Here is a 20731-nt window from a genome sequence, read left to right as displayed (position 1 = left end):
TGGCTGGCAAGAGAAGCACCTATGGCTTCACAGCTCAGGCTGCCTGGACCGTTTGTCTTTCACGTTTAGATGTAGCCTGCTCTGAGATCAAGCAATACAGTATTTAAATATGGCCCATAAAGCTCACTCACAGGTTGGGCTAAACTGTGCCCAGAGCGTCCTGACAGAGGCTGCGGAGAGGGGCTGAACAAGGAGATGGGTCTTTACTTTCCTTCAGATCCTTCTGTAATGTGTGCTCCTCCAGCCTCCCAGCCTCACCGCAGGTCCAGGCCAGGCCAGCCAGTGCCACAGCTTGTGTAAGATTTGTGCCGGCCGCCGGTGCAGGACGATGCATTCCTCGGCTAAACAGGAAGTGCCAAGGGATTTCATACAGGAAGCAGAGCATTTCTTAAAAGGTATTTTAAATGCATTTCTGGACTGAATGCCCCCGACAATCCAGGGACTTGGGGCTTTCAGCACATACTTCTGGGCTTAACTCATTTTCCATTTCGGTTTTGCAGATCTCCTCAAAACCAGCTTGACAGTTCAGAGGAGCAGATCATTTCACAGAGTTTCCAAAAAGTCCGTTATGGTTTAGTACTATAATGAGCAACAGTTTCTTAGTCACCTACTTTAAAAAAAAATCAATGCATTATTCTAAATTAAACTCGCTTTGCAAATATACATTCACATGAAGAAGACCTTAACTCACCTTGTAAATCAAAGCTTCACTCTGGAGAGAGTTTTCATATCATGGGGCTCAGTATCATTTTTCTCAAGGTGACCTCAGTTGTTGAAGTATGAAGGTTGTATTTGATATGTCACTTACTTTCTCTAAGTCAAAATAAATGAACCCGTGTCTTTAGATCATCAGAGATCCGCTTATGACCAAAAGTTGTTTTAATCCTGATTGGTGTTGGCTTTAAAAAGAATCCGAGCAGATTTCATTTGCCATCCTGAATAAGAGTTTGGAGGGTGATACTCTGCTGCGTGTGTAGAATGCCCCTAGATGAATTCTACTTTATTAGTTTATAGGCTTTCTTCTGAGCACTTGGGATGAGATCATGAAAGTGTAAATGGCTGTTATCTTCAAAGGCCTCTTTTATACTGACAGAACTCCACCTTACCAACTTGTATTAATAATCTATTGCAATCCTAATTAGTTCACGTCAAGGTCAGTGTTTTGTGGTGGATAAAATGACTGTAAACTCCAGAGAGTAAGTTCTTTATTCTACTACTTTAATGTGGAAAAAGGGGAGGGAGCACTGAAAGTACAAAAGAAGAGATTGATGAGGACTTTTTGTTTATCTGTAGGCTAAAGAAGTTTTAATATGGTGTAATTAGTCCACATAATCAGGAGCAACCTTTAAGATACCTGAGGCCATGCTACAATCATTCCTTTATCACTCCCAGTTGACTGTAGAGACTTCTTCATTCAGTTCTGCTTCTTTACTTATGGCACTTGTTTTCCAGTGGGAATAATCTACTTTTCAGCCTGATATTTACTTGTCCAGAACAGTAGACAGAGAGCAAGGGAATGTTTTGCTGTATCACAAACTTATGACTTTTTATGAACTTTTTGAACACCCTGAGGCAGAGTCCAGTGCCTCAGAAGCTGGGCACTGGGATAGCAGCAGCCCAGACCAGCAGGGTCATGGAGGGCATTGACCTGGAGAGGAAGGTGCAGGTAATCCTGCAAATACTGACTAAATGTGACTTCCAGGTCCTGGCCCAGGAGATACCATGCCACTTCCTTTCACCTGGCTCCACCCGTGAAAGAGAAACTGTGGAGGTGTTAACAGGGTGGGATTCATTTCACCTAGCCTGAAACATCCGTGTTTTGTATGTCTCCATCTGACACAGTTGTCTGGAATCTTTGAGTGGGGAGAGAAACAGCTGTTCCTTGAGTGTGATTCACCTGGCTTGGCTTGGATGTCTTATTTAGGTTGCAGTGGCTTGCACCCCACTAGCATCTCTTTTACCCTGTTGGCAACGAAGGGAGTCTAGACATGTAGCTCAGAGGTAGACAGCTACACCACAGATCATTCAAGTGGGAGGAATCCTCCCCCAGGACCCAGGGCACAGGAGATAACATAACATGCTGTAACAATTAGCACCGTGCTTTTACATCTGGGCTTCCAGGGCATGACCCAGGGCAGGCTGAAGGCAGCTCTTTCTCCTGGGAGCTGCAGAGGTGTGAGATGGGCTGATGGACCGGCTTCCCTGTGAGTACTGTACCCCACCTAAGCCCTGTTCTTCAGGTAGACTGCTTTCAGGGTAACTAGGATAACTAGAATAAAGTGGATACATCTCCCCCAAGCTGTTTTACAGGTTAACTTTCCTTGCTGGGGTGACATCAGGTAACTCACATGTGCTCTGACTCAGCCAAGTGCTCTGCTGAACTGCAGCCTTGCTTTTTGTGTGCATCGGTTCTCCTTTTGCTAAAATGAAGGTTGTAATGCTACCCTTCCTCAGGAGGCAGTGTGAGGATCAAGTAATTAATGAGCTGGGAAATATTCACATACCAGAGTGGTTCAGAGAAAGCAAGGAGAAGAGGAGCAGCCAGGACCTGGAGCATCAGGTTGTAGAAGGGAGCAGGCAGAAAGGATAGGACCAGGGGCTCTCTGCTCTCGGATGGGGTTTGCCAAATGGACAGGTCAGGGATTCCCCTCCAGGCTCAGAGATTAGATTTCCTAGAATGTGGATTTATCGAGAAAGATAAGGAAGCAATGACCTTGCCAACAGCTCTCATCCATGCTGCCTGAGTCCCTGAAGATGCCTTCCCTGCAGCTTTCTCCCTGGTGCCTCTGGAGCTCCAGGAACTTCAGTGACAAACAGCAAATAAATAAACAAGTGTATGTTGCCGAGAGAAGCTGTGGTGCCCCATTCCTGAAGGCCAGGTTGAATGGGTTCCTGGTCAGCCTGAGCTGATAAGGTGCAGCCGTGCCCACAGCAGAAGTTAGGGCTGGGTGGGCTCTGAGGCTCCTTCCAACCCAAACCCTTCTGTGATTCTCTGATTATCTGATTCTACGTGCATGCATGTATTCCTCCCTACATGCCATCCCTCTTCCTACAGCCCTCTGCATGGCATGACCTCCAGTGCTGTGCACACTGGGAGGAAGGGCAATGTTTGCTCACCACCAACACGCACGTGTGTGATATCTGTCTCTGATTTCCTCGCCTTTTCACTTTGTGCTTTACCCAGAGTACTTAGAGATAGGGGAGAGCACTGCAGCGGCACCGAGTCTGGCTGCCTGTCTGTAACAGAGGAGCCAACAGAGTGGAAGGTCAGGGCTGAATTGTTTTATTTCATTTCTTGTAGATGCAGGAGGGAGGGAAGAGGAGGATGGGTGGGGGGGAATGGAGTCTCCCTGTTAACAAATAGCTGCAGTTCTGCGGGGTGACTCATACCTCGTGAGACAAAGAACAATGCATCCTTAATTTGCAAAACTTAGCTTTCCAACTTCTGGGTGTCACTGGTATACTGGGAGACTTTGCAGTTTGCCCATAATGCCATCGTGTTCTTCAAAGCAGCAGTGACGCCAGCCCAGAAGGAGTGTGCTTACTCAGTAGGAGAGATGGTTTATATTTCATCTGAGCAGCTTATGTACTAACCTGCTAGGACAGCACATATGCTGATTGTGAAATCAGGGTTTTCACAGTTCGGCATTTGGAGCTGCCTGCACTTCCTGATTCTGACACCAAGTTAACTGTGAGCCCGGGGTTGTTTTTTAGGAGCCCCCTCCTCACAACCACTTACCATGGCTGGACTGCTACCTGCTGTTTCTTCACTGTGTATAGTGCATATAAAGTTGTGTATCTAGGCAGTTCGTTAGGGGCGCTTTAAACCTGAAGCGATACACATTTCTCCTTCTACCCCCAAAATACACACAGCTAGAACAGGTACCCTTTGTAGCATTTCCAGGCATCTTAAGATTATTAGAGCTCTTAATTTTTTGACGTGGATACAAAGAGGGTGAAGGAAATTCAAATAAATTGTGGGGAAGCATGATTTGTTTTTCTGCCTTCCCTGCCATTCATTTCCAAAGAAAAACTAGCAAAAGCCTCATTGACAGATTTCTGCTCTGTCACCACATTCAACACTAATACACTCAGAAGCGCCGATTTGCACTGTTTTCTTCCTCGAGACCCTTTCTGGCACAGTGTTGGAAAGGAGTGAGCTAACTTGCTAACAAGGGACACAGAGAGCAGTGGGAGGTAGAAATGGAATGAGAAGGGAGTGAAGAGCAGAGGTAGTATGAAGAGAAGAGCAGGCACCCCAGTGCCTGCTCACATTGCTCTGTGTCTGTAGGTTTTCATGGCCTTCTGTAGCCAGTCTTTCTCAGGGCTTGGCACTTTTCTATGTGGCCGTGCTATACCTAGAGTGCTGTACATTGGGGAGTGCTGTGTCACCACCAACAGGGCAGCTAGAACCAATAGAGACAGCAGGTTGGGAAATCTTTCTCCTCAAGGCTCGTATTTTTCTCTTACAGTTTGATGCCTGAGTGTGGGAAAATTCTCCCACCCTCCTATCCCACAGCAGATGTTTTGCTTCCAGAACTTTTCTGGTCTTCGTCGTATTCCATGAAACCACAGTAATACTGAACTAAAATGAAAGCAAACATAGGTAGGAGATGTCTGCCAAAGATCTGTCCTTCAGTGAGGGGGATCCTAGGTGGGAATTTGGGTGATCATTTTTCCCCCCACCATAACTTAGAAATTTCCAGACACACAACATATCTGTCACTGTCGTTCTTGACCAAAATAAGTTCTGACACTCATCAGCAAGCTGAACTTTTCAAGGCCACAGAGGGGAGTGAGTGGTCATCCCCTATGTATTTCCAGTGGGAATTAGAAGGCTTCAAAAAACTTTCCCTCTGGGCAAACCAGAGCTCGCACCCACCTGAGCGCACACTGCTCTGTGACAGCGGTTTCCTCAGCCTGGCGCGTGGAGGGAAACCACCCTGCGGGCTGCAGTCACTGCCGGTGGAATTTTACAGTTTGCTCTGTAATTTTCCAGCTCCTCGTGTTCCAGCGCTGAGAGGTATGAGAATACCAGCCTTGTGTGGAGGCCACGGCTGCCTCTGCTGCTGCCAGGGATGAACTTGTCCTTTGGAAAGTCCCCCTTCTTTGTGCTCCTGACTAATTCCTTCAGCTGCCGGCAGATGACACGCCTTTTCACGGTGCTGCGTTCAGCTGAAGATTTGCTGGCAGCAGAGCGAGGGAGGGCAACTGAATCATCTCAGAAGCGCTGCTTTAGAGGGGCTTAGAGAACCATGTGCTGCTCAAACCATCACCTGTAGCCTATGGGGCTGGGAATGACTGAGAGAAAGACACAGAAACTAGGCAGAGAGGTGCCGACAGGAAATATGCTGGGAAAGGGGTGAAGGATGAACAGCAGCTTCTAGACATCCTTCTCCTGAACACAAAGTATTCCTGTGCTCACAGTCCCTTTCCCCTATTAAGCAAGATGCCTCTCTGAATGAACAAGTCCAGTCAAGATGATTCCTGCCTTGTACTCGAAGGGAAAGTCACACTATAAAAACTGTTTCCCTTTGGAAAGATGAGCAAATCAGACCAGGGAGGGAGGGTGGATGAGTCCCAGACTCAGAAAAGCTTTTCAAGGTAGTTCAGAATCCCGCTCTTCCCTTGTCTGCCTCTGAGTTGACACCAGGAAACTAATCCCAGCTTTCATTCACCCCGTCCCTTCTGCCAGTTGGTGCCTTTCAAGTGCTCACCAGGATGGCGGAGGAACTGCAGAGCTCAATGCTATGCGACTTTGGGCTTTGTTGCATATGACTGACAGCAATTTTTGCAACTTGAGAAAAAAGCCTGGCAACAGCAGCAGCCGTTTCACAATACGTCTTCATCGCGCTGTGCCGAGAATGACAGGATCCTCACTGCTCTGGCTGGTGGCTTGTCACCACCCAGCACCTGGAGTGACTTCTTCAGCTCCCGGCAGTGGCTTTGTAAAGCGTGGTCTGTCCAGGCAGCTTTGCTTCTAGGTGGCAGGTGCCCTCTGCAAGAGAGGGCAGCAAGTGGCACTGCAGCCTGGCAGCCAGGGCAATTAGCCTGCGGGGCCTGGCTGACTCAGGGCGTACCTGCTGCCTCGCACCCGCCAGCTCCATCCTCCTGACTCACATCCTGCTGCTCCTCCGCAGCTCCCAGCAACGTGCTGCAACACCCCAAGCTTTGGCCACACGGCAACCAGCTGGGAGCTGACAGCTGTGTCGCAGCTGTGGTGGTACACGGAGAGCTGCCTGCTCTGCTGTGGGAGTGAGGGCACACTGGGAAGTGCATGGGATCCAGCCCAGCGCACAGCCTTTTTGGTTCACAGGTACACAGTGGGACCTGTTACCTGGTTTGAATTGCAAGCTTAAAGTTTTAAGTATTACTTCATGAATAGTATGTCTCACTGATCTTCCTGTAAGTGTCCCTGTTCATTTCAGGGGAGTTGGGCTAGATGATATGTAGGGGTCCCTTCCAACTCAAACAGTTCTATGAATCTATGAATATGCGGTGTTTTAGGCAGCCTGTTATGAACTTATATTTGTTATACAGAAAGAATGAGGTGACAGGAACAAACATTTTGCTAGTGTCTGAAGCAATGTCCTGAGCTGGCAGTACCAATCAGAGCAGTCCTAACAGGACTGACTGATGCCTCCCGGGTGCCTGACAGCAGCAGGGTGCTCTCCAGGAGGGTGAAAGTGCGTGGCTTGATGTTATAAAGCACATACAAACAGCACTGCAGGACATTGAAGGAGGGAGAGCGACTTTTTACAGTCTGGTAGTGATAGGACAAGGGGGAACGGTTTTAAACTCAGAGAGGGGAGAATTGAGTTAGATGTTAGGGAAAGTTAGGCACAGCTGCCCAGAGAAGCTGTGGTGCCCCATCCCTGGAGGTGCCCAAGGCAAGGTTGGATGGGGCCCTGGGCAGCCTGAGCTGGTGGAGGTATCAGGGGTTTGAGCTGGGTGGGCTGGGCGGGCTGCGAGGCTGTGCGAAGCTCTGTGCGGGCTCCGTGCCGGGCTCTGTGCGGCTCCGCACCGCCATCTGCCGTCCGGTCCCTGCCCAGGCTGCTCTGCCTTTCTCCCCCGTCGGGAACGTAGAGCGCCGGGACCGCCAGCAGCATCCCGACAGGAGGAAAGTGGCCTTATCCCGAGTCTCACACCGGAGCTCTCGTTTCGTTCAGCTATTAAGCGTTATGCAACGTTTGTACAGTTTAATTACAAGTTTTTAAAAGGAGCCGAGCACAACCTTTTCGTGGCAATAAAACATGACGAGGCATGAAAGATGGTTCCATGCTTTCTGCTTAATAGCTTGTTAGGCATGAGGCTGGAGGCTGAAGAGCTAGTGACTAGGCAGCAAGGTGTGAATTATTGCACCATAATTCTCGCCCTGGAGTGCTTTATTGCAATTAATAACTGTTTTCATGTTTTTAAATACATTTTCTCACACCATAAAAAGCAGAAATGGAAAGTACTTGCTAATGGGAGAAATACCGGGAGAACTGGGCACAGCTCATCGACCGGAGCAACCTCTTTGGTTTTGTGCTATTCTGATCTGCCTTAAAATGATTTTGAAGCTCAAATACAGCGTGGGCCCGCAGCTCCGTTGTTTCCCTTTGTTGAAGGAGCTCTCCCTGCAAATGATTCAGAGCAGGGAAGCAACTGCCCTGTCTTTTCAGCGTATCTTCACCTGAATAACCTCAGCCACACAAACCCATGCATTCCTTGCAGTAGTCTGTCCACTTCTGAGAAATATATCTGTATTTGGAAAGTAGAAAACAGAAAGGAGCAGTAGACTCAGGAAGGGCTCATTGTCTTCTTTTTTCTTTTTTCTTTTTTTTTGGGAGGGGGAGAGGGAGGGAGTAGCCCAGTTCTGTGGCAAATTCAAACCCGTTCCAATTCAATTTAGGATGAACCAAAAGCTGAAGAAAAGCAGATATCCCAAAAAAATAAAGCACTCACTGAGAGCCCTAATCCAGATCCTGCTAAGGCTGTTGGGAGTGCAGCCCTTGCCCCTACTGGGAGCTGAATCTGCCTCTCAATGCTGAAATGCTGCCATAAAGATGCTACTGCTTGGAGCATCTCCCTTATGAGGAAAGGCTGAGTGGCCTGGGGCTGCTTGGCGTGGAGGAAAGAAGACTGAGGTGGGATCTCATTGCTGTAAATATCTAATGTGAAGGAGTCAAATGTATGGGGCCAGGCTCTTCACAGTGGAGTTCAGCAACAATCAGCAATGACTAATGGGCATAAACTGAAATACAGGAAGCTTCATCTGAACATGAGAAAGAACTTCTTTGAGGATGACAGAGCACTGGAACAGGATGCCCAGAGAGATGGTGGAGTCTCCTTCTCTGGAGATACTCAAGATCTGCTTTCCTGTGTGACCTGCTGTAGGGAACCCACTTTAGCAGGGAATTGGACCCAGTGCTCTCCAGAGGTCCCTTCCAACCCCTACAATTCTGTGATACCTTTCTCCACTTGTTATTAAACAGTCCTGAGAGAGATGCTTGGGGTCAGTCAATATAACCTGCTTTAATGTGTGTGTAACATAATACGCTGTATTAACATCGCTGAATAGATTGCTTAATCAACTTGATGTCAAAAAGCTGATCTTTAGTAGCTAATAGCAAATACAGGGACTGGGAATACAGGTAACAAGATGTAGAATTGATCGGTAGAACTTTCTTTTAAGAAGGACTTAATGGGATTGTGAGATTAATGATGGGGGTTCTCTGGTTGGCTGTCACCAACCCCAGGGGTTGGTAATGATAGCAAATGGAGGAGGTAGGTCAGGTGCCCTGGTAGTCTCTCTCTGGATGTTAGCAGACATGTTTGGTCCATTACTTAATTTCTGGTCTAGACACAACACAAGGTAATTGTAGTACCACAGAATGAGAAGAGATTGTATTTTGTTCTGTCCACACTTAGTAAATCTGTGACAAAGTCTTGCCTCCCTTTCTGCCACTACAGCTGCTGCTGTGGCTTTTCCTGCATCTTCTTATACTGTTAGGGTGCTTATTGCACCAGGGGCTGTGTTATGAAGCAGGAGTCATGCTGAGCAAGGTACAGGACAGACCCTTAGCCCTATCCTGAAGAGCAGCAATGGAAGAGACAAAGGAAAAGTGAAGGGTAGAGGTGCCCTGCCAGTTAATGGAAGCTGTAACAGAAGGGAACAGGCAGTGTGTCCTCCCCCAGGCTGACAAACAAGGGTGGGTGGCAGCGACTTCTCCCCTCTTCCCTTCAGTGCTGGGAGCTGAGGACCTGCAAGCTAGTGATAAAACATTTCCAGTCAAAGGCACTCAGCTGCAAAACAAACAAGAACAAATACTGGGGATACGGCCAACTTGGGATGCGCTCCACAACTCCTCACTTGAAAAACAGCTTCCCCGCCACCACAAAGCAGGGAAAACAGGAGCAGTGCGGAGTGCTCTCCCTCCTGACAAGGCAGGAAAACAGAGAGGCCATGGCCTCAGTGGGAACCTCCTTCTGGAATGACAGCACTGGGCAAAGCCCTTGGAGAGGGGTGGTGGAGAGCAGTGTTGGCTTCCACAAGGCCCCAGGCAGGGACTGCCTCTGCAGAACCTCCACACTGGGCTGGGTGTGTTCTCCAGCACACGTATCATGGCTCCAGCACTCAGCAGAGCTCCTGAGTGGAAATCAGTGGGACTGACACCAAAGTAAGGGAGCCACAGAACCACAGAACCATTAAGGTTGGAAAAGACCACTAAGATCATTCAGCCCAACCACCAGCCCAGCCCCCCCACGCCCACTGCCCACGTCCCTCAGTGCCACATCCACACGGCTCCTGAACACCTCAGGGACGGTGACTGCACCACCTCCCTGGGCAGCCTGTGCCACTGCAGCACTGCTCTGAGAAATGTTTCCTAATATCCAACCACATTTAATTAACCCCATTTTAGAAGTAAAATACGTGTGGGGTCAGGCCATTACAAAGTTCACTGTTCCAAAGCTTTGTGGTATTTATCCTAACGCTACCCCTAGAGACTGAATTCCCCCGTCTCTTTCCCTGTCATCTCTAATAAGCAATGGCCATACATTAACAACGAGGTGATGTTACAGCTCCGAACATAGCAGGCTTTGTGCCTGTGCCCTTTTGTTTGTTGCTCCTAAAATCCATTTAATCCAATTGGATGTTGCTTTTAAAACAACGTGAGTCAACTGAATCTATTTTTAAGGAAGTCTGCCTGAAAAAAATTAAATATTAATATCTGATTTTGAACGATTTGGAAAATCTTTAGTACACCTTATTTTATTCTGCAACTGCCTTTGCTAGCTATTTTTGAAAGGCTCCGAGTTTTGTATAAATCCTCCTTGCAAAATGGGCGAAACAAACAAAATGTAAAACTCATCTCCATAAAGCACAACAGAATAATAATTTCCAGATGGGCTTTCTGATGGAAGATCAAAGTCCTTCATCTCAGACTTGGGAAATTTCCCTTCCACGCTGGTATCAGTTTTATCTCAATGCAGTCTGTCCCAACATTGGATTCTTTCAAAAAGACAATTAGCTAGATGGAGCTGCGGGAGACTGCGCTTAGTGCTGAAGAATATGGAAAAAGATTTTGCTAAAAAAAGCAAAAAATGTTGTGGGTAGGCAAAGGGAGGATGAATCTTTCTCACTTTGAGTTGTGCAATAGCTAGACATTTCTATACACTCAAAAATGCCAGTTTCAAATGCAAATATTAAATAAGCAAAAGAGGGCTGTTTCTACATTGGTGCAACCAGTTTGGACAAACTCCCAGCTATGCATCTTTGATTTCAAACATCTCGAGGCTAGAAAATAATAGCTTAGTGGTTTTCCATATTTAAGTAAATGTTTTATGCATCTATGCAGTTTCAGATTTTTCTTCCAAGAACCAGAAGTTTCTCCTGAAAGCCTGTACGCACTGGGCATCTGCATTTTCAGCTTAGCAGTTCCAGAGTTTGCGTAGGGGTTCCTGTTTCTGAAGTTCAGTCACTGCTAATAGGTTCACCCATACCTCTGAGTTTTTTCTGTTTATTATACATTATAAGTACCAAAAAAAGATGTACAAAATACCTCTTCATTTAATCCAGGCTGAGATTTTCAAAAGGTGGAGGAAGTCAAATTCCCCCAGTCCCATTCCTCCAATTAGGAATCTGCCTTCTGGAGGAGATGAGCTTCACTCCCTCTCTCTGTCTCTCCCACGCTGGCACATTTCCATCTTGTTTTGCTCTCTCTACTTGGAAGCTTTCACAGAAGCACTCCCAGTACAGTATTTTTGTCTTTGTGGTGCCATGCAGGACGTGTCTTTCTGGCAGAAAGGGCTGTGACTGCACAGCCTGAAATACTAATGGAGTTCAGTAGTGAGCAGGTTTTTCACCCGGCAAAGTCTTTTCCCTGACCGCTTTTCCCAACGACATGAAACAGTAGAAAGCTTTGCAAGAAAAAAATCAACCAGTCAAAACTCACAGATGTACAACTCATATTTGAGGAAGCAATTCATCTGCAGGTCTCTTGGCAAAGGGGATTATGGAACCGAAAAGTAATTGCGTTGCCATCTAAGTTTCTACATCCACCACGTGGTTTGGTTCACATCTTGGATATTGTTTTATCATTCAAATCAGCCTATAGGTCTCTTTCTCATTGCAGACACAAGGCAAGTGCAGCCATCCCCGCCGTGGTCCTATGACCAGTCCTACCAGTACCTGGGCTCCATCGCGACTCCCTCGGTGCATCCTGCCACACCGATATCGCCTGGCAGGGCCAGCGGCATGACGTCCCTCACCGCAGAGCTTTCCAGCCGCCTCTCAGGTGAGCCTCTGCAAATTGTTGGTGCTGGGTTGCCCATGCAGTGATCACTGTGTCCTCGGGTGCTGCTGCTGCAGCTTTTCCCTGCTGCTGGTGAAGCATATTTTGAGCCTTCTGCAGAGAGCCATCTCAGCTGGTTGACTGGGATTTGCGCAAAGAGTGAAGAAATGAGGTTTGGGTCCCAACATAGTGTTCTCAAAAGAGAAAGAAACAGGAGAAAGTGGCTACTTTGAAGATGTCTGGAACTATAAAAATAGTTGAGATAGGGGAACTGTCATATCTGCCAAGAAATGAATGCCACAGACTGGTTCTGTTTCCTTCCTTCTCTCAAAATTCAGACCAGAGTACAACAGATTATGGGTGGACATGCTGCGTGCAGGATGGTGTTTTTTGACACGTTATTGTTGCGCTGTACTGTCTTGTTACATCTTTCTGAAATAGTACTGCAGGGATTTACAAGCCAGCATAAAAATACAGCTTGAAAGTGAAAGCTACCCCCCTGGTTTGCACTGTGCTCAGCTGACCATCTGCTGACTCTAACCCCCACATATTGAACCAATATGTGTGTGTTCAATAGCAGAAAATTTCCTAAAATGAATGAGAGACATATAATCCAACCTTGCACATGGCTTTCTCAAAAAGCATATTCTTTGGCCATACATATTGCTCTCATTTGAATAATCAGGGCAAACTATTTCATTAAGGATTTTACTTCAAAAAATCATGTTTCTTGTCTAAACAAACAGCCGGCTGGAGGGTTTTTAGACACGGTGCTTCAAAAGACAAAGGATATCAGACATACTTAAAACACCTTCACATTAACTTTTGTTGTCCTGCTTTTTGCCAAAGTAGGCAGAAGAAGCCCTCCTCTGGTGAGTGATGTGTCTAGGCAGTTTTAAGAAGTTTGATTTCTTTCTCAGGAATGAGGTGTGGAAGCACCCTTTAATATCTGGCAGGTTGTCAGATGTCATCTTTGGCCTTAGCCACCCTCAAGCTCCTACCACTCCACACCATGGTCTGTCTTACCGTGTTAAATCTAACGGTGCGGGGGCTTGGGGGAAGGAAATGTGTTCGAGGGTCCCGCTGATCTTCCAGAAGTCAAAAAGACAGAAGGCAAACTGAAAAAGGAAGCATACCACATGCGTCAGAGCTTTTCTGAGAAATTCATATAAATTCATCAAAGAGTGCTGGCTGTGCAGTTGACGAGCTTTCAGAGCTTGGCGCTGGAGTGTGTCTGCTCTAGCTTTAAAATTGGCCAGAGCCAAGAGCTTTGTTTTCCCTCTGCTTCTTCTCATGAGTATTTCCTTCAGCGTATGGCTCCTCTTCTGCAGACTCCACACCTTGTCTGGTGGAAGAAGTTGTCTTCTGGAAACATTTTTTCTTAATTATGATTGCAGTAATTTTAATCACGCATAGCTACTAGCTCTAGGGACTGACACCTTCCATTAATCTGAGTCACAATGAAGATCCTTTCTAGAGAAGCCATTGTCTGCTCTGCTTGTGTAATCTGTGCTCGTCAGAGGAGGAGATGGTGGGACTGGGCGTCTTTTCACTTGTGTCAGACAAAACAGAGCATAATTTGGCCATCCTATAAAAAGCTTTTTATAAAAAGCTCACTTAGGATGAGAAAGATTTCTAGTACAATTGAAAGGGGGAAAAAAAGCCCAACTCCCACATGTAGCTTTCCGCTTTCAAAAGGCATTGCTGTTGTTATCCCTTTTTATATGCTTACTAGAGCCAAGATTTTTGGAAATCATAACAACTATGTAGACACTATATGAAGACCCACATATAAAGACCTCAAATGAACGTGATTTTTTTCTGATTTTGGTAGTTTCAGAAGTCAGTGTAGAACTGTGTTGCTAAATGCTAACAGCTGGGCTAAGCCTATGTGTGTAGAACTCACCTGTGTATTTTGAAAGGACAGTGTGTGCTCCAAGGAGCTTCCCGTTTGAGTCAGCAAGGAGAGACTACACAGAAGCTGAACAATTTGTATTTAGGTCCTATCAGTGTCTGTGGTGACTCGTGATTCTAAGCAAGAAGGCTGAGATCTGTATCCATGTTCCCCACCCACCTGCTGAGGATGAGGGCACTCTGGAAATGTAAATTGCATGTGCTGTAAGATCTCTGTGAGCAAGCACGTACACCTACAGAACATGGTGAGAGCTTGGCACTCCTCTTTAATTGCTGCTTTACTGCAGTAAATCCAAAACATCCAGACCTGTTAGCACTGTGTGTTAGAGATGGGGTGCGGGATAGCTCAGTTCTTTCCGTGGCAACACTACTTTAGTTAATTGTGGAACGGGATTCTGATGTTGATAATTGCCTTGCAGAGGTGCATTTCTGCTCTGCCAGTTTGACAGTCTCTGCTTTCCTTTCCTGCAATCCAGGTGCTTCTGACTTGACGGCATTCAGTGACCCCAGAGTGGGGATTGACCGCTCCTTCTCCGCGCTCCCTTCCATTTCTGATCCTCGGATGCACTACCCGGGAGCGTTCACCTACACGCCAACCCCCGTCAGTTCGGGGATAGGGATCGGTATGTCTGCTATGTCCACGGCCACCAGATACCACACTTACCTCCCACCTCCGTATCCTGGTTCCTCTCAGGCCCAAGGCAGCCCATTCCAGACCAGCTCACCTTCGTACCACCTCTACTACGGAACCTCCGCTGGGTCCTATCAGTTCTCCATGATCTCAGGAGGAGACCGGTCCCCCCCGCGCATCCACCCCCCTTGCACCAATGCTTCCACAGGATCGACACTCCTCAACCCCAACCTTCCCAATCAAAGCGATGTGGTTGAGGCAGAAGGGAGCCACAGCAACTCCCCAACCAACATGGGTACCACGGCAAGGCTAGAGGAAGCGGTTTGGAGGCCATACTGAATGCATTTTAAGTAGTCGTGGGCCAGGACTAACGTGCTTTCGATTTACCGATGTCCGTAGGTATCCCATAAACACCTGTCTTGCTTATGGGCCCTGCCATGTTCATACATCAATTCCAGAAGCAAACTCTCCAGAAGTCAGCGGTCCCAGGAGCAGTGGCACGCATTGGGCCAGCTGCGTGGCTGGTGAAGTGATGCCACGCCAGCAGGGTACCCCCCAGGGGGCTGAGCTTCTGGAAAGGAGGACATTCAGGTTGGTGGCCTGTAGGTAGTGAGGGTGAGTAGGAAGATATCCAGGCTGTTTTCAGGCTTGTGGCTTTCAAACATGCCCAGGTTTGAAGGTCTCCACAGCCCTAAAGAGATTTTCAGTTCACTTCTGTTTTTAAGACTTAAGACCCAACAGAAACTTAACGAGTTTACTGCATCTTATGGACGTATTAACTATAAGGAAGTATAGGAAGATTCTCAGAGGGAAACTGTGAACGCTTCTGTTTTAGCAATGCTGTGAATGAGAGGTTTTATATGTTGGACTTCAGTTTTTCCTTTCCTTTTTTTTTTTTTTTTTTTTAAATGACATTGTGTATTCTGAAGAATATGGAATTTTTTATTGCTGTTTTTTTTGTTGTTGTTTGTTTGGGTTTGTTGATTTTTTTTTAAGGATGCAACTCATCCTGCTTTGCATCTAATTTGTTTAATTTCTCTTGGCACCTTATAAATCACAAAAAAAAAAAAAAAAGAGATTTTACTTTTTGTTGTTGTTTTAATCACGCTTGCTTCTTTCTTGCTTTGTCAACTGAAAGAATCAGCCCCTTTTTCAATGAGTTAATTTAACTTTTTTTCTCTTGGACTTTTTTTTTTTTAATAGAACGGCTACAGCCTTGGGTCATTTTCAACTACTGTACTACTTTGATGATATTTATGCTTGATATTTAGACTTTCTTATTTGTTGATACTATTATTATTTAAGTATGCCTATATTAAAAAGATCAGTAATCGCCTTTTTTGGTAGCAGCCAAAGTTGAATTTGTCACATTGAAAAAGGCTGGAATAACGATGGGTAAAGTGACCTCCTAATTACCTAGAAATATTGTTTACAGTTATCTCCCTTTCATTTTACTCAGCTAGGTGAGTCCAGAGCCTCAGAGCTGTTTGTTTAGATGCCCCACTCCCACTGAAACAATTGAGGCATCAAAGTCCCCATGAAGGCACTGTGCCTTTCCCCCCAGCGGAGTCATCTCTCCACACCCCTTCCATGTTTTTCCTTCGTCACCAGTGGTGATGCTCAGGATCAGTACTCAGGAGGTACTTATAAGGCAGTCTTTTGTATTCCCTCAACTATGTAAGTCCCCACACAGCCCTGTTCTGCGCTGAGCTTCCCTTGGCTTCCTGGTAGAGGCTTCATAGTCTTTCAAATCAAAAGCCAGCACACAGTTAGCATGGCAGGAGTGAAGTGAAGAAGACTGATATAATCAATGTGAGACTTGCTCCCAGCTCAGTGGAGCCAAGATTTGCAGTACAAGAGCCATGTTTGAGTGTACTGGAAAAGAGATCAATTTGTGCATCACAAAATAGCTCAGACTGAACAGAGTCAAGTTCATCTGGAAAGCAGGCCAGCAAAGAAGGGGCCTTAATGGTTCTTCCATCACTATATACTGAGGGAAGAGGAAGGAGATTTAAAATCTGTGCACAAACTATTTGGTCCTGTAGCAAATATGCACAGCTTGTACTGGGAGCATGTTAATACAGTCGTCATCATTGCCCATCGTTACAGCACAAACATATCAGATGTCACTGTAAAGTTTATGGCACTATTTTATTTGAGGGTTTGGTCTGAACGCAGCTGTTGTACTACTCACTAATTACAGACTGCTGATGTTGACAAGTGTGCGTTCCAAATGATCCGATTATTATTTAATGTACTTCTTAAATGAGTGAAACAATTGCAGGTCAACTCAGAGAATATTTGAAAGCAGGACTTCAGATCAGTGTTTGATGTTTAAAAAAAAAAATATGAAAAGGATTCAAATTAAAAAGATCCTTGGCTGCAGGCAGCAGAACAGCTGGACTTATTTAAAACCATTTGTTTTTCAAGTTTTCTTTTTTTATATATATGATTTTGCTTCTTTGTTTGAGTCAGATGCAGTAGCACTTTGGTATTGAAAAGTTACAAACTGAAGAACTTGCATTGTCAACAAGGTCATCTTTGTGCAGAAAATAGAGGGTGTTTCAAGAGATCTCAGCAAAAGTTCGAAATGGTTCTGCTGAAATATATACGTGGCCTCGTGCTTTTGTTTAGCGTAATGGAATTTATCATTTTCTAGAGTTTGCTCTGATCAAAAAAGGCAGAAAGCATCAAAACCAGTATCAGAACAGTTAAAAATGCATTTTGGAAGTATGGAGACCTTGCTGAATACGGAAATAGAGAGACCCTACCCTTGCATAGTTGGAATCTCACCTCATCAGTAGCCTAAAAAAAAAGTCCTCCCTCACTAAACAGTAGCTCTGTTGCAGAATCCATTTTACACATTCTCTCGCACTCGCCGTGCAGTTCAAATCCCCATTGACCACGGCTTTCATGTCTGCCTTGTGACTGGACCACCCAAGCACGTAGTACTGCGAGTGGGAACCCAAAGGTGAGGGTGAGGAACCGCAGAGGAGCCGCACAGGGCACAGCTGCTCCCACATCAGTCTCTCCCCACATCCACGACTGCTGCCCGCTGAAGCCTTAGCCTGTTTCAGCCCATAGTGTTGTACTATCCCCTCCTGAAACTAAACTGATGGGAAGGTGAGCCCAGTCTGCCGGCCAAGCGGTCAGGCCTAACGTTTGACGTTTCTTACGGCTACACGCCTGCTTTCTTCACAGCTGCCCTGAAGTGGAAGTTTAATTTTACACTCCCTGCTGTGAACAGTTTGAGAAAGTGTGGAGCTGGTCGCAGCACAGCACTTTGTGTTTCTGAAACACAACCAGAATGTGGGGTTTCCCACCTCCTCGCCCACCATCACTGCCAGCAGCTCCTGAGTCAAACTTCTCTGTGCACACCGAACACAGAACAACACAGTGCTCCCCTTACAGAGGAACATCTGAGTTTATCATCCCATTAGTCTGTTTAATCACCGTGAGCTACAGTGTATTCACACAAGTGCTTATGAGACACCACAGTTCACTCAAATCTCTTTTTATAGCCATCCCCTGCCCCGCTCAGGACAGCAAAGCTCCCTGAGGCTGTAAAAACTCTTGTGTCATTCCTCTCATATCTAAACAGCACTTGGCAGGCAAAAGGAGGACAGCTAGGTAAAACACTTCCCCCATTCACATGCCTCCAAATTATAGTGTAGAAGTATATATTTTTATATGTAATATATATATATTTATATAGTTTTATCATCCCAGTTGCTGAATGGAATAGCACTGTTGTGCTTCCCTTTGCAAGTCTCGGTCAGCAGAGTGCCTTAGGCTCCTTCCCCTACCGATGTGCAGTAGTTGATGGCAGTCTCTACTATCAGCTTGTGTGTTCCTCTCACAAGACACAGCTTGTTGTCCAGAGGCAGCCTCATCCACCAGTTCCAAAGTAAACACAGGGCTGACCGCCTGTTTGCATAAAGACCCCTTACTTTGCTCTCAGCGTTTCTGCTCACTTCCAGAGTTCCCATTTGGCTTCCAGAGCAGAGTGAAGGAGCTTTAGTGCAAGAGGAGGCAGACGCAGGGAGCGTCGTTGCTACTAAGGATTTTACTTGCAGAATTATGCCAAATAAACTTCTGGAAAGGAGAAAAACGGTTTCCTCCAAATGGCCCACAGTCTTTGTCAGAGTGTTCTGAATTGCCTGCACTCTTGAAACATTCATTACTGCTTTCTGGATGACCTTCTCCATTAATGTATTTGAAGATTCAGGATAAGTGGATCATTTTCAATTCGGGCAAAACACTTTCTTGTTTTCCTGCTTCGTAACATTCTTGTGTTTTATTTTTGTTAACCTTGCTTGGTCAGTACTGATCACTTGGCATTTTTCTCCTTGTCCTCAGAGGGTTGCATCAACAGAGTTACTTGTATTTATGTATGTAAATAGAGTTCAAAAGCTTCACAGCAAAATATTTAGTGCTTGTAATTACTCTGCTTTTTTTTTTTTTTCCTTTTCGTTTTCCTGTGTTTTTAATGAACTTACCTTTGTTTGCTTAAATACTCCAGTGAGACTTATTTCTTTCCAAATTAGTTATTTTAGGCTTCGAGATAAACTACATTTTATTCACTTTTGTAAACAGTTATAGCATGGTCCCTATCCAACACTCTTCACTTTTTCTTTTTCTTTTTTTTTTTTTTTTTTTTTTTTTTTTTTTGTGGTAGGGGAGAAACGATTGTGCAAAAAATCTGTGGGTTATTTGTGGTATCCTGGGTGTGACAGTGACACACTTTTCTTTCAAACACAAACTCAACTTTCAGTCTGAGGGGGTGGCATGGCAAGTCAGAGGGGAGGCCTGGTGGGAGACGCGCTCCTATCAGGACGGCATCAAAGTGTGTTCGTTCAGCATTTACTGGGTCTGTTTACAAACCAGATGCTGCAGCATACTGGAACAGTCACATTTTCCTTTGACGCTGTCATGCTGAACATTTCCAGAAGGGGAAACTACCAGGTTTTGGAAGTTTGCTTTTTTGGTTTTTGATCACAGGGGGATTTTTCTTCCGGGGGTGGGAAGGGGGGCTGCTGTTTTTTTGGAACCAGAAAGGAAAAGAGAATAGAGTAGATTTTTTCCCCCACTACAGAAAGTCTCCAGATACCACGTCAGAGTAGACTCTTGCTGTACATACGGATGGCTGTGTCCAGCTCCACGGGAAAACTCATTACAACTAGCACGCAGAGCAGCTGGACTGCTGCGTTAGTTTTAATGAAGACTTTCTTTCTTTCTTTGTACCACAGTTTCCTCTGTAAATTCAGTATCATAATTAGTGTGAATGACAAATAAAACGTTTGACAAGTATGCGCATTGGCCTGGTGCATTCTTTCATCAGGGAGAAACCGACTGTCACAGGAAAAGTACCCATCAGAGAACGATACTGAGAGTGTATCACTCACAACATCAAAAATACATTTCTGTGGGGTTTTTTTTTTAATCTATTTATTGCTTTTTTTACATTAAATTGACGTTTTTCTGATGCAGAATGACCTGTCTTGCTATCCAATAGGACCATCAAAACAAGACTCAGATGAGACTTTGCATGTACAGAGGCTTGGTAATTGAACTGTATCTCCAACGTCTTGATTAAATTCTTCAATGGTCTAAAATCTCCTATATCTGTTATTTTTCTTCCTTCATTTTATGCTTCTTGGGCTGGATCCTCTTTGATATTGATGAGTTGAATCTTATTTTTAGGAGTACCAAAACAGACAGTTTGAAGTCTTGCTACTTTTGAGATACACTGTTGTTTTTTTCCCCTCTCTTTAAATAAATAATGGAACAGTAGTGTCAATGAAACATTAATAAGGGAGAAATCAAGCTTTCAAATAGAGAAAAAGAAGAGTCAATAATGAAAGTTCAATCTGAAAGCCCCAGTATCTACACATAAAATCTTCTAGTATTGGCCTGACAGAGTAAGAGTACATTGCATCATATTGAAGAAGTTTTCAGTAGTCCACTTCTATACAATAATATATGCATGCAAAGATTACCTTTCATTTGTTTCTCTCAGTGAAAAACAAGCTGCAAAGCACACTATCACAGGTATATTTTTTCTAATATCTCATCAGGTAGCATTCCATCTCCTAAATGATAAGTCATAGTATCATTTTAAAATTGGGATCAAGGGACTATGAGAAAACAGTTACCAAATTCCAAGCACTTAACTTTCTAACCTCTTTCTAACCTCTTTAGGCTGAGCTAACACACGCCTCTGACAAGGTTACTGCTCAGTCTGAGCACGTCATTTCTTTCTGGCACAATCCTACATTATCCTCACAGTATTGCACCTACATTTTTGCAAGGGTCACCCACAGAGATTTTTCTCCTTAGCCCCTGAAAACCAAGAGCACTTCTTCAGAGGTGGATGGTCGAGCAGAGCACAGATTTATTTTGTTTTCTA

General features: G+C 45.3%; 1 protein-coding gene across 4 annotated transcripts in view; it reads left to right on the top strand.

The window, feature by feature from the left end:
* The window catches only part of RUNX1 (RUNX family transcription factor 1), a 153422-nt gene extending 133790 nt beyond the window's left edge, over positions 1 to 19632 (top strand). For 2 of the 4 annotated variants that reach the window (XM_042809561.1, XM_042809559.1), the window contains 2 exons: positions 11619 to 11780; positions 14168 to 19632. In XM_042809561.1, coding sequence (XP_042665495.1) covers positions 11619 to 11780; positions 14168 to 14661 — 656 coding nt within the window. In that variant the 3' untranslated portion in view covers positions 14662 to 19632. Of the gene's footprint in view, positions 1 to 11600; positions 11781 to 14167 lie in introns of all 4 variants that reach the window. The other 2 variants (XM_042809558.1, XM_042809560.1) reach the window with 1 other exon arrangement.
* Positions 19633 to 20731: the final 1099 nt, after the last annotated feature.

The sequence above is a fragment of the Centrocercus urophasianus genome, unplaced genomic scaffold, assembly GCF_019232065.1.
Source record: "Centrocercus urophasianus isolate 14NV4802_14NV808 unplaced genomic scaffold, USGS_Curo_1.0 seq_12, whole genome shotgun sequence".
NCBI classification, from domain to species: Eukaryota; Metazoa; Chordata; class Aves; order Galliformes; family Phasianidae; genus Centrocercus; species Centrocercus urophasianus.
The sequence above is the reverse complement of the archived record's forward strand: the minus strand, read 5'-3'. Positions and strand labels throughout refer to the sequence as shown.